This window comes from Neomonachus schauinslandi, chromosome 11 (genome assembly GCF_002201575.2).
Source record: "Neomonachus schauinslandi chromosome 11, ASM220157v2, whole genome shotgun sequence".
In the NCBI taxonomy this organism is placed as follows: domain Eukaryota; kingdom Metazoa; phylum Chordata; class Mammalia; order Carnivora; family Phocidae; genus Neomonachus; species Neomonachus schauinslandi.
In genome coordinates this window covers 107,265,206-107,279,919 of record NC_058413.1, presented here as the reverse complement: position 1 = coordinate 107,279,919, position 14,714 = coordinate 107,265,206, and the positions used below count along the sequence as shown (strand labels likewise).

The following is a 14,714-nucleotide window of genomic DNA, read 5'->3' as shown; positions in this document are numbered from 1 at the left end:
GAATAAGCTTGAGAGATCAGAGACTTGCCTGTCAGAGATCCAGAACGGAGGGTGAGGCCAGAATGCCAGGCATGGTTCTCGGACAGTGAAGCCAGGGATCGATGGGCAGGATGAGAAAGATATAACCAGTTCAGTCACTGACCACGCGTGCATGTGGCTGGGTTCCCCGAGGATGTGGAACACAGACAACCCTTTGTCAATACGGCAGACAGATAATGTAAATGTGACACCTTTATAAGAAGATGCAAAATTAGAGAGAACAAGATGCATTATTACTGGAGCCAAGCCCAGGACAGACTGCAAGGACAAGGTGGCAAGGACAAAGAACAGTAAACAAAGGAAGAATTTAGGTGTGACGACCAGACAGAGTACTTTCCTTGCCGTTGTAGCCGACACAGAGCACTCCGTTGCAGATGGAAAGGGTTGGCAGTGAGAAAAAAAATGATTAACAAGTAAACTGCAGCAACTGTAGAAGAAACGCAGCAAGCCTTGGGTGTTAGAAGGTGTATGAGATCATATGCAGAGGGAGCGACCTAGGCCTTGTTTCTAGAAACATTACCAGGAATCAACAGCCAATGAGAAGATGGGCAGACGTCAAGATAATCTAATAATGAAACAAGATCAGGAAGGGATTCTCTTTCACCTTAGTTTCTCCTTTCTGTAAGAGATTAACAATTCCTAGAGTCAGTAATTAAAACAATATTTATTTTAAACATACTTTAATTATTTATATATGTTTATATTAACAGTTCAGTAAATCCACAGATAGGTCACCCACTGCGTTAGGGTCTTTCTTAAATAATTTGTTTCCAAAGCCACAAATATGCACACAAAAACCTTCACTGAATTTTTTTTCTTGCGCACACACACACACACACACACACACACAGGAAAAGGCAGAGCCAACTTAGGAAGGAAGGCCAACAATTCTACAGAATACTTTTTATGCAACTGTCATCTGATTAGGGACAGTCCGATTTTGGAATTGCATGATCATGTAGTCTAATGTCCTGTTCTATTTTGAAAAAATATATTTGAAGCTTACGATTGCATAAACTTATATGGTATAATAAATGGACCTTTATTTAGGTATATTTCCACTTTTACAGCCTAATATGGCTATATCTTTTAAACTTATGAAAGAAACATACTCTCTTGCAACACAGAATCATCCTACCTGAGAACAAGGATGACTGACTGATACTCTTTCTTTGTTTGGGTTAAAGATGACTAAGCATCTAAACAGATACATCAGGTTGTAAATAAGATCAATACCAAAAACCTAGTCATTTTTAAAAGAATTTGGAAAACAATTCACTATGAATAACTTATGTAAGTAGTAAACCAACACGGTGCTTTATAGTTGGTATATATCATCAAAGAAAACTGATATGGTACTAATTTAAATGTTGAAATTTCTTAATTAATTAATTTGTCCAAACTCAAATTTGGACATTTAAAAATTTAAGAAATGCAACATAAGAATATACTTATCTAGAGGTCAGATTTCCTACATCCTCAGTAATCCTGGAAACTGGCAAGAATACAGAAAAAGTATTTGAGGACTACCATATCAGAATCCAGGAACTTCACTCAATGGGTTACATGTTAAGATAGACTCAGATTGGGTGTAACTTAGAACTAATAAATAAATGAAGAATGTTAATTTACTGAGCCTGAGCCACAAAATAAGAAAGATATGATATTGCTAGAAATTGAAACCAACTAACACTGAGAACTAATAGAATCAGCAATTTTAAAAGCATTTCAGTAATTGCCATTGGCATTATGGCATTATATCATGGAACATTATACTCTTAATGAAGAATTGAATCATAAAAAAAAAGTCAAGCCATGTTTAGTGTATAGCTTAGAAGCCCAGGGGGAAATACACTGCATTTTAGAAAAGTGTACCTGACGAAAAACAAAACAAAACAAAAAAAACAACAAATGGTGGAAAAAAAAGGAAGGGCTTAAAAGAAGCTAAGCCATGATTGGAAAGGATAGGAATTCAGCCCCTCTTACTCCTGTAGTAACAGGGCAGGCTTCTTACCTCTCTGTAATTTAATTTTCACTTCACCTAACATAGTGTGCAAGTAATCCATTTCCACTACCTAAAGAGATTTTTCCTGTCTAGATAGTACAAATCTGTGAACACTGATTTTGTTCTTACTGGTCTTTCATGGATAAACTACTCTAAAAATCAAGACATCGATGCCTATGAGTTTTACTTACATATGAGGATACTAAGTATTCTGGATTCTCCACGATTAAATTATATTCAATATAATGTCTGGTAAATGTACTTTGTATTTAAAGTTTCTGGCAACTGCTAAGTTCTATATGCTGTACATTCATAGTGATTCTCTAACAGACGGTACATTTTACTTTACTAAGAGGTAAAGACCTTGTTACCAACTACAGGTTAACAGATTTACAGTAGGTTTCTAGACCTGGAATCATTTTAGACTGTGCTCCTTTCAGAAATGATTAGAAAACCACGGGTCTCTGTATTTATTGAACCGAATCACCTGGCAGTAAAATTCAGTTAAGGCTCTTGGCATCGGTGAGACTTCTTCCCATTCAGATCTACTGCTGTGGTAGACCTGCACTTCATCTGTGATTTCATCTGGTGCGTAATCACCACCTAAGATATAGATTTTATCTTCGATCCCAACTGCACCTGCGTTAAAGCCTGCACATTCAAAAGAGCCTTCCCCCTTCCAGACGCAAGTATCTGGACAAAAACTATACACCTTGTAGGTGGAAAGGTCACATATATACAGCGTGCAGTTGACCGGGACAGCTTTAATCAGGGTTGCATGAAAAAACTGCCCGAACTCTGCTACCAGTTCCGACCACTGGTCAGTGGTCGCGTTGTATTTAAAGAAGCAGTCGAGTGATGGGTTAAAGGCATCTGTAATCTCTACCTCTGATCCAAGAACATAGATGACATTCTGGCATGCACTCGCTTCGGGATAGTATATGCCCCGGGGTAACGGGCTAACAGATAGCCATTCTTTGGAAAGAGGGTTGTAAGACTCAACATCTAAGAGACTTTTAATGTCCTGAGACCCTCTGGTCTTCCCACCAATGACAAATAATCTATTGAGAGCCAAAACTGACGTGTGCATGGTTCTTGGTGCCTTCATAGTTGATACCAGGAAGAAATCGTTTTTCACTGGACAGTAGCACCAGGTCTGATCGGTCGCATCGTGATAGGACTCCGCGATATGAAGCCGGACAGTTCTGCAGCATGGCCCTTTGCAGCCTCCTGTCAGGAATATTTTCTCTCCGTAACTAGACAGACTAGACCCTGGCAAATCGATCAGATGTGACTGTGGCAGCACTTTCCACGAGTCACTATTGATATTATAGCAAAATGTATATTGGTCGCCTCCATTTTCCTCAGTTTTGTGAACAAATATGTATTTTTCCGTGGTGGATGGCCGAGCATCAGGGAAGAGTCCACCAGAACCTTGCACACACTTAACGGCATCCATGACCATGTCAAAGCAGTTTGTGCTTTTGAGTAAACACTCTTCGTTGAGCAGACAGTCTTGAAGGGTCTCCTCAGATAACTGATGTAATCGTACTTTTTTAATTAAATAAGGCAGATGCTTTTGCCTCGATTCTAAGTTATGTTTGGTCCAACTAAGGACAACTTTCAGGACAGTTTCTTCTTCAGGGACATTTAACTCATCTGACTCCAGACATTTTTGCAGGACTCCAAAATTCATCTCTAAGAAATCACTGGACTTAAATAGCAAGGAAAAGTGGTTCTGTACAAAGTACAGTGCGTGATCGAACAAGCGGGGGGAGCCGTAGCTGTCGGACATTGATAGTAACTGCAGACAGTTGACAAGGTTAATACTTTTTATTAAAAAGTCACTGCAAGCTTTGGCTAGGAAGGAGACTTGAAGAAATGAGGACAACTGGAAGAACATTTCCACATTATCATCTGTTATCTGTGTTTTCCCGGTATAGGCGTAGTCAAGGAACGCCTTCACGGCTTTGGAGGACAGATTAGTGATGGTGACGCTCCCACCGTCTCTCTCTCTCATGTTCACTTCAAACATAGCCCTGCAACAGTAAAGAACACAGAAGAGCAAGTGGGAAGAGGTCATTCCCTGCTAGTTTTCAACATTACCTTCTAGACGCTTCCTTGACCCTCAGGTTGATTTAAAATATATTTCACACATGTCAAGTCTGTATTTATGAAACATTTTAAAAGCATCTTAATCAGTTGTTTTAATATCTAGAATAGTTGTGTACTGCATTGTTTAAGACATATGTTGTACCACATAACTCCCATACTGCAAAATACATAGACTACAGCTGAGCTACCGCACCTCATCCAAAGAAGGCTATAAGAAGATTCACATTTTGTAAACTAATTTCATGCTTTTAAATATCATTCATAAAATTAGGGTAAAATCTCTCTAATGGCTGAATTTCCTTTTTTTATGAGTTAATTAGTATCCACTCTGCAGGTGATAACTAGAAGTACTTAAAATATATAATGCTTCTGGGTTTAGGATGTAAAAGTATCTTGCACAGTAATTTTCAGTTTGGCAGCTGTGAAACATGTGGAAGGTGGAATGCTGTGAGGTATCAGATGTCTCCAAGGAGTCTGTCTGTGTGGGAAATCCACCAAACGAGATATATTCAAATACACGTTGAAAGAGACATATTTCATGCAGCACTTTAGGAAAAAAGGGGAATGTGATTTCATGGAGCTAAACGCCAACCCAAAAGGCTAAAAGTAAGTTTTCGAAGAAACAGCCACTGAGAGATGGAGGTGGTCCCTAGATTTGAGTTAGAGCAGCCTGAGTTCTTCTGAGCTGTAATTCATCACCACCTGGCCGAGGGGCTAGAGTCTAAGGAAGTGGGAACTTTTGGGGCTCAATTTAAGTGAAAATATAAATTATTTGCAAATGTTTGGGCAGGAGACTAAGACTTATTTTACTATTGGTTCGGTAGACCAATCTTGGCACCCATCCTTCTGTTGACTTCACATCCAGAATGATTCATTTTTACACAGACTTGCTATGGTGGTTGTCAGTGGTACAGCGAGTGGAGGCCGAGCTGAAAGAGAAAGAGCTTCAAGAAAGAACTAAGGACCACCAGTGGTTGCACCTCCAGCAGGACTGGAGTGACTGGTTTGGGTTCTGGCTTAATACTGCTTTGCGCCTGTATCAGAATCGTCCGGATACCTTTGTGAGCAGTGCCCCGAGCTACTCAAGTGCGCTGGGGGAACCAGTTCAGTTCTTCAGTCTGTTCTAGAGGGTAGCCAAAGCTACTCAGGAAGCGCTAGGATCCGACTGAGAAGTACGAGGGGCCCTCCAAATCCGGAACACCCCTCAGGACAAGGAAGGATGACAAAGTGCCTTCCCACTAGGCTACTGGGTTCTTCTTAATCCACAAATGAATACAGTTACACAGATCACATACATGTTCTACATCATATAGGGTATTTAAATAATGTTAACCTAGCAATACGAAACTCTGATGATAATTATACTGGATTATGAAGACAGGGATCATCAGTTTAGGGTAATATTAACAGCCTGACCTCTAGAATCTGGCTGCCTGGGTGGGTATCTGGCCATTGTCACTTATTAGCTGTGTGACCTTGGGGGGGACTTCATTGTGCTTCAAATCCTTCATCTGAAAATGGGGATACTTGCAGTATCTATTTCACTGAGTTTTCAGAGGCATAAATGAGTTAATCAATGCAAAGTATTAGCTACTATCATTATTTTAAGAAAATGTTTTCTGACAGATCCTATATATTTTTAATTTATCACCAGCTTCCACATTTTCTTTGAGAAGACACAAGTAGGATCATACTTCTATACTTCATCCTGTTCATCTTTAAAGTATCCAGTTAACATCCATCTCAAATTTACCATATTATCATAAAGTGGTTGTACAAGATGTGTGATTCCTCTTCAATCTTCTCTCCATGATTTTACATCTCATTTATAACTTTCATTTTCCAAAATCATTATAAAGTGCACTTCTCATGCACTGTACACTTTCCTGCTATTTTATATTTTTCCTGCCAGTATTCCAGTGACTTTGATAACACAAATACTATGAATTGGTGGCCTCATCACCTAAGAGTGTAAATTACAGAATTTCAGTCTTTATTTGTACATATTTTTATATGAACTGTGTATTCCTTTAGTAAAATACTATATATAATAAAGGATCTAGGTCATTATAAGACTGCCATTTGTGTTACTTCAAAGCAGGGAAAAAATTTTAAAAACATATATATTGTTCTGTTTTTTAAACAGGATTTTTAAAAAATTTAAAGCAGGTCCATAAAAGTTAGGAGTAGGCTGAACAAAATATTGTGGACAGAAATTATGTGCAGATACATTTAATTAATAAATAACTTCTACATGAAGAGTAGAGGACTGCCAATCCAAATGCTTACATGAACTTCTTTTTTTTTTTTAAAGATTTTATTTATTTATTTGAGAGAGAGAGAATGAGAGAGCACACATGAGAGGGGGGAGGGTCAGAGGGAGAAGCAGACTCCCCGCCAAGCAGGGAGCCTGATGCGGGACTCGATCCAGGGACTCCAGGATCATGACCTGAGCCGAAGGCAGTCGTCTAACCAACTGAGCCACCCAGGCGCCCCGTGAATAATTTTTTTAAATGCAAATTAGTATTTCAAATCAAGTTATACAAATAATTGACCATAGAATAATTTGCAGCTTCCTAGTGCCTGATTTGTTCTTATATTTGCAGTCATTTTTCTTTTTTTTTAAAAGATTTTATTTATTTATTTGAGAAAGCGAGAATGAGAGAGAGCACATGAGAGGGGGGAGGGTCAGAGGGAGAAGCAGACTCCCCACCGAGCAGGGAGCCCGACGCGGGACTCGATCCCGGGACTCCAGGATCACGACCTGAGCTGAAGGCAGTCGCCCAACCAACTGAGCCACCCAGGCACCCCTACATGAACTTCTTATTTTGTTAACATGATAGGGAAATCAACCTGTGTGTTTGCACCAGATTATGTCCATTTTTTGCTAGGTTTGGAAATAACAGTACTCATAGCATCTAGTGTTAGTTGAATGTAGCGGACACGGTCCTAATCAGTACATATACATTACTTCATTTAACCCTCATAATGACTCTGTAATTTATTGTCTTAATTTTTACAAATAAGGAACCTGAGGCCTGAAGAAATTAAGTCACTTGCTTCAAGTCACGTCTGATTAAGTGGCAGAACAAGGATTTAGATTTAGGGCCTGTGTCTTCAGAGGCCAGGTTCTTAACCGTTACAACATCCAGCTTCCTGTCAGGAAGAGGTGACAGAGGGTGGGGGAGCAGAATGGAGCTACTAGGAAGAAAACCTGGAGTCGAACAGAGCAGGGAAGAAACTGGTGGAACCATAGAATGGCAGAGCATAGGGACAGTGGGGGCCCCAGTGGAGTTCGAAGAATAGCTTAGGTTACCTGAGAGAAGACATGACAGGAACAGAGAAAGAACAAGTGTCTGGGTAGGGTGAAGGTGTATCTTCCACGTCCCTGGTGGGGTGGGACACGGCACTGAGCCACTGCTCCCCACGCAAGCAGGAAACCCCCCAGGAACGGGAGTTTAGCAAGTAGTGAATATCAATACACTTCTGCGGATTCACTCCAGGGCAAGAGGGGTGAGGTCTAATCAGATGCTGGTGGCAAAATAGGAGTTTAATTAAGGATTAAAATCAGTATAAGCTAACTTGCATCTAGTGTATTTATATCTTAAATCTTACTCTGTTTTTATAAATTTTAATTACTAGAGATTTAAGTCGTCCTTATTTAAAATAAAAATTGTTTCTAAAACTGAACATAATGCAAATACTGCAATTAGGATTAAATTTATTGCAGTGTGACTGGGAGGGCTGAAGACCAGGATGTCACCAAGAGAGGTTTGTGTGTCTGACCAAGAGGCCTCACAGGATGGTATGACCTTGATGCAGTCACTGCAGTACTAAGGTCGTATGTCTGACACTTACCCTTGCAGAATCAGAAACCCACTGTCGCCACAGGGGGTTCTAACAGTGTTACGACTAGGACATTCCCTGTAAGGATGACCTACAAGGGGAACCAAGTTATATTCAGAAGGTTGCCTAGAATCAGAACAAGTTGGGTGTTCTCCAGAAATGCTTCTGGAGGTAGCTTTCCCCTAGAGGAATATCTTTGTCAAAGAGAGGAGAAATCTTGAAATCCTCTGTGTGAGTCCCTCTCCCTTGTATAACCCACAGATACATGACTGAACTCAGTTTTCCTTTCTTTTGAACTATATTTCCATTTTTTAATCCATTTGTCCTCTCCTTTTTTTTCCTAAACAGTGCAGTGCAAGAACTCTCCCAAACAAAACTGACTCTAGATCAAAAAAAATTTTTTTTCCCCCAGAACATTTCAAGGGACCAACGTTCCGTATAACTTTAGGAAATGCTGACCTGGGAGGACCTGAACCATTAAAAAAGGTAGTCATAAATCTTCATATTCAAAAATCACTAGTTAATCTAGGTTCTAATTAGTTTTTATTTTAAGAATTAAAAATTACTGTTGCATGCTCCTGTAGGGGAGAAATTCAGTAGTTATGAAACATAATAACACAGAATCTGAGGCACAGACAGACAAGTGAAGTACCTGAAAAAGTCACTGCACGCTGCTAAGACACAGCGATGACATGGGATTATTTCATCTTTCATGATTATTTGGAAATCATAAAAGACATTTTGTTCTCTAAAATTCTGCAGTACACTTAAGATTTTCTGTCCATGATCTTCGGATACAAGGAAGTTGTTTTTCTTCTCAGATGGAAGTCCGTTACATGAGTTTCGTTGATTGAAATGATATGAATTATCCATAGCCAATTTCCTTTGTTCTTAGAACTGGAATGGAAAAGAAAAATCACTGCTGTGGTGAGTCCTGATGATATTTCAGATCCAAAGTCTGTTTAGTGTCATTTACACTGAGAACAACTATAACATAGTAAACCTTGTTCTAAACATTTGTTTTCATGACATTTAATAATAAATTTCTTTGGAATTTTTATTAATATTGAGATTCCTGGAATAAAATGTATTATCAAATAGAAGGATAAAGTTCAAGGCTATATAATTGTGTCAAATAGCACAATTTTTAAGTTGTATGTGCAGCTCACATAGGCTCTCACTACATGACTAGTCTTGTTACGTGTAAGAGGTATTATTTACCCAGTAGTTACCACATGGCTGTATACCCAACACATCCCTGTCCCCTCCCATCCATTTTCTTCTAGCAGCAAAGAAGATGTTAAAATATATGCCTTCTGGGGCTCAACTTTTCAGAGATAAATGACCGAAAAGGACCAGCGTGTTAGACTGTATTAACTAGTTATGGCCTTTAGTAAGGAAAGAAAGGCAAGCATTGGTCCAAGTTGGCCTATTTGGATGCCTTTTATTTCTTTTTCTTGTCTGAGTGCTGTGGCTAGGACTTCCAGTGCTATGTTGAATCAAAGTGGTAAGACTGGACCTCCTTGTTTTGTTCCTGACCTTAGAGAGAAAGTTCTCCATTTTTCCCCATTTAGGATGATATTAGCTGTGGATTTTTCATATACAGCCTTTATTATATGGAGGTATGGTCCCTCGAAACCTATTTTGTTGAGGGTTTTTATCATGACTGGATGTTGAACTTTGTCAAATGCTTTTTTTCTGCATCTATTGAGATGATCATATGGTTCTTATCTTTTCTCTTATTGATGTGATGTATCACGTTGATTGATTTGTGAATATTGAACCATCCTGGCAACTCAGGAATAAATCCCTCTTGATCATGGTGAATGATTTTTCTAATGTATTGTTAAATTTGGCTGGTAGTATTTTATTGAGATTTTTGCATCTATTTTCATCAGGGATATTGACCTGAAGTTCTCTTTTTTAGTGGACTCTTTATCTTGTTTTGGTATGAGGGTAATGCTGGCCTCATAGAATGAATTTGGAAGTTTTCCTTTCTTTTCTATTTTTTGGAATAGTTTGATAAGACAGGCATTAACTCTTCTTTAAATGTTTGCTAGAATTCCTCTGTGAAGCCATCTGGTCCTAGACTTTTGTTTGTTGGGAGTTTTTTGATTACTGACTCAATTTCTTTGCTTTGGTCTGTTCAAGTTTCCTATTTCTTCCTGTTTCAGTTTTGGTAATTTATATGTTTCTAGGAATTTATCCATTTCTTCCAGGTTGTACAGTTTGTTGGCATAGTTTATCATTAAAATTCTCTTGTGATTGTTTTTCTGTGGTGTTGGTTGTTATTTCTCCCCTCTCATTTGTGATTTTGTTTATTTGAGTCCTTTCTCTCTCTCTCTCTTTTAAGCCAAGTTGGCCTATTTGAAAGCAGGACAGAAAATAGTATAACTTTACTTAAAAAGGCCTTTTAAACATGAGATCAGAAATCCAAGATAGTTAAAGGCCAGATCATTGTGACTTTCCCAAATTCAGTTCTATGCATACAACTTTACCCCACCAAAAAGCAAGGAAGTGGGAAACAGAAAGGAAAAGAAGATTGGGAAACAGGGGAACCAGAGAAATAGGGAACCTTGGTTCTCTTAGTATGTTTTTATTCTGGTCATCTATTGCTTTGCAATTCACCAGAAAACTTAGTAGCCTATGACAACAATTTATTATCTCTCATAGTTCTCTGGGTTGAGCTGTAGCTTCTTGCTTGGGGCTTTCATATACTTAGAGTCAGATGGCAGTTCTGGCTGAAGTCATCTGAAGGCCTGACTGGGCTCCAGGTCCAGTATGGTTCCTTTTTTCACATTTCTGATGCTTCAAATGGGATGGCTAGAACAGATGGGTCTCTGTCTGTCTTTGTGTGTGTCTCTCTCAATTCACTTTCTCCATGCGGCTAGCTTACACTTCCTCACAGCATGGCAGTCTCAGGGTAGTTGACTTCTTACATGGTGGCTTGGTTCTCCCAGAGGGAGTGTTTCAAGCCCAGGTGGAAGCTATACATGGAGAAGTAGTCTGAATGGTCCTAGAGCATCAATTAAAGCTCTAGTCTAGGACTGAGACCATCTATTGCTATGTTGTCCAATACAGTAATCATGAGCCATGCATCACTATTTAAATTTAAATTATCTGATTAAATTAAATAAAAAATTTAGTTCTTTGGTTGCTCTAACAACCATATTTTAAGTAATCAGTAGCCATATGTAGTGTGATGATTACTTTTATGTGTCAACATGACTGGGCCATGGAGTGCCCAGATATGTGGCTAAGCATTATTTCTGGAAGTGTCTGTGAGTGTGTCTGTGGATGAGATTAACATTTGAAGTGGTAGACTCGGTAAAGCAGAGTGCCCTCCCTCATGTGAATGGGACTCATCCAGTCCTTTGAAAGCCGGAACGGAACACAAGGCCAAGTAAGAAAGTATTCTTTCCGTCTCTTGGACTGTCTTGGAGTTGTGACGTCAGGCTTCTCTGGCCTTTGTACTGAGACTCAGGGCTGTCATCGTCCCGCTGGCTCTCTTGCTGGCTCTCCTGGCAGCATGTCGGCTGCAGATCTCAGGGTTTCTCAGGCTCCATGATCACAGAAGCCAGCTTCCTACTGTCAATCTGCCTGTCCGTCCATCTCTCTAGTTGGTTCTGTTTCTCTGGAGAACTGCACTATCACATACGGCCAGTGGCTATTACATTGCACAGCAGAAATTTGTAGTATTTTCATCATCACAGGAAGTTCCACTGGGTGGCTGATGTACTGCGTGAAGGGCAATGTGTGCACACATGCATGGGAGGGAGAGAGAGCGTGCACAATCGGGGGAGGGTAAAAGGATGTGACTGGCAGTGTTCCTGGAAAAATAAACTCCCTGCAGTGATTCTGTAGCAGCATTCTAAAGCAGCTGTAAGGAGGGAGACATAATGAGAGTGGGCGTCATGAAGGGAGAGAGATAATGAGAGGCTTGGGGGCAGTTCCGAAGAAAAGGAAGGCAGAAAACAGTTGCACCAGTCAGAGTTCTCTAGAGAAACAGAACCAATGAACCAGTAGGCTACAAGTCTACTGGTTTTGTGTACACACACACACACACACACACACACACACACATATACTGGTACATGTAGTTTTATAGTGTGTCTATAAAAAATAAGGACTTGGTTCACAAAATTATGGAGGTCCCAAGATCTGTGGTTGGCAAGCTGGAGACCCAGGACAGCAGAGGGTATAAGTTCAAGTCTGAAAGCTGGCAGCCTGGAAACCTGGGAACAGCTGATTTTTCAGTTTGAGTCCAAAGGCAGGAAATGACTGTCTCAATGCAGCACTCAGGTAAGTTTTCTCTTACTCAGCAGTTTTGTCTTATCCAGGTCTTCAACTGATTGGATGAGGCCCACCTTCATTAGGGAGGAAAACCTGCTTAGTCAGTTTGTCTATCCAAGTGTTAATCTCATCCGGAAACACCCTCATAGAAACACCCAGAATAACATTTGACCGAATGTCTGGGAGCCCTGTGGCCCAGTTAAGTTGATATAATAAATTAATCATCACAACATTCCAAATCTTTACTTAAGAATGTTGTTAATATGTGACCTAGGGCAGAAAAGAATATATAACCCCAAGTTAGAGTGGGGTACACAGATAATTATATACAGCTACCATCCCAAGAGTCATTCCTCACCTCACAAGGCATGCCTCTTAAGTCACTTGTAAAACTCTGATTTTAAAATTATGGATGTTTTTTCCTCCTCTTCTAGTAACTATAAATCATCCATCTTCCCAGGGGAACGATGTAATGTGAGGTAGTAGGATGAGCAGGGCTTCAGAATCAGACAGATGGGCTCCAGCGCTGCTCCAGCACTTTACTGGGGATATAGTTGAGGCAAGGAGCTTCTAGTCTTTGATTCTCATTTTTTTCTTCTATAAAATAGGGATAAACTGTACCTGTCTATAGTTGTGTTGTTGAGAAGGGTAAAAATAATACATACTTTAGCAACTAGTATATGCTAAATAAGTGAAATTTAGTATTTATTTTCTACTAAAAATTTAACATAAAAGCCAAGGAAATCCCTTACTTGCCACTAATCAAGAGGTTTATATGCATAATAAGGTGGTGGGGGAAGAACAGGAGAAGCAGTCTCTAATAATTCCTGAGGCATAAGAGAACAGTTGAACACAAGAGCTATCCCTGTAATGTAGTTTGTCTGGAGTGCCAGGATCAGGTGAGAGAAAGACAACTGGTTGAGACTTGAGCCAGCCTCTCTTACTGACTCCATAATGCTGGAAAGGAACATTTAAGGGGAAAGGCCAGGGAATACGTACAATACACAACATGGTACACAGAGAAGATAACCAGCATGATCTATGCTAGACAGACAGACATGACTTAATGCTGTGCAAAGGATCACAGCATCTTCTCAAGCACACAATGAGACCAGGGTATATCTCCTGGTCTGTTTTTCAAGTCTACTGATGGGCTGGAGCGTCCATAATCTGTAACAGCAACGTAGGGTCTCTCCACAGCTGCCTCAGAGAACCACAGAATTGGTGGGGAGACTCAGTCCACACAGCCTACATACCCTTTGGAACTGCTCTAAATCCTCATCCATTTTGATACGTATTAAATCCCTCTGATAGAGGAAGTTAGATACTGTAGATGGAAAGATACATTTAGCTCCTACAATCGTAGACTCTTCTTGGTTTTTAAAAGTTCTCTCAAAGTTTAGGATTATTGGTTCTGACAAGGCTCTGTGATCCCCATAGGACAACATAAAGCAGAATTACTACCTTGGCCTCCAAGCCATTTAGTCAGGGAAAGAGAGGAGATGCTGAATACTCGTTTCACAACACTTCGTTCTGTATATGATTATGTATGTGTGTGTGTCTATACATACAATTTAATTTTAATTTTAAAATACATTTTTTATTGGGCATTAAAAAATCTCTGTTTTTCAATTCTTTCTTTTTTTTTTTTAAGATTTTTTATTTATTTATTTGAGACAGAGAGAATGAGAGAGACAGAGAGCACATGAGAGGGGGGAGGGCCAGAGGGAGAAGCAGGCTCCCTGCCGAGCAGGGAGCCCGATGCGGGACTCAATCCAGGGACTCCAGGATCATGACCTGAGCCGAAGGCAGTCGCTTAACCGACTGAGCCACCCAGGAGCCCTGTTTTTCAATTCTTTAATGTGGCCATAATTACCAGTGGACTACAAAGTTCAAGTAATATCATTCTGATCCCCCCACCATAACTCTACTCTTTTTGGATTTCCCATTGAGATGAATGGCCTCTATATTCCCCAAGCCAGACACTTGATGTCTTCCTTCACCCGCCATATCTATTTTAAAACCACTACCTTTTCTTCACCCCTACTGCCACTCTTTGAGGTAAATGTCTCATTGTTCTCACTTGAATTGCCTCCTCTCCGATCTTCTCTCTTCTGTAAACTTTTACTGAATATCTCCTGGGCTTCAAACCTGCTCAGGCATTGGGCATCTAAAGATAAAGGAGTCACAGGGTCCCTGCTCTTGCCGGCTCACAGGCTGGTGTGGAGAGAAAGAAGTAACAAATGAGCGTCTTAGTAGAGATATGAAGAATGTTATGGAGGCCGGTGGAAGGACAAAGCTCAGACTTGTTCTCAGGGGTGAGGAGGACAGAGAAGAGAGAGCAGAGAGGGGAGAGGATGGAGGAAGACATTCTGATGGTACTTGAGCTGTTAAAGAAAAATTAAAAGATGATTAC

At 40.0% G+C, this 14,714-nt stretch overlaps 1 protein-coding gene across 1 annotated transcript; it reads right to left on the bottom strand.

Annotated features, from left to right (window-relative positions):
* Positions 1-2,480: 2,480 nt before the first annotated feature.
* On the bottom strand, positions 2,481-8,881 carry KBTBD3 (kelch repeat and BTB domain containing 3). Its single transcript, XM_021696486.1, has 2 exons — positions 8,658-8,881; positions 2,481-4,083 (listed from the first exon to the last, which is right to left on the bottom strand). The coding sequence occupies exons 1-2, from the start codon at positions 8,876-8,878 to the stop codon at positions 2,481-2,483; spliced, it is 1,824 nt and encodes a 607-aa protein (XP_021552161.1). The 5' UTR covers positions 8,879-8,881.
* Between the last annotated feature and the right edge of the window lie 5,833 nt (positions 8,882-14,714).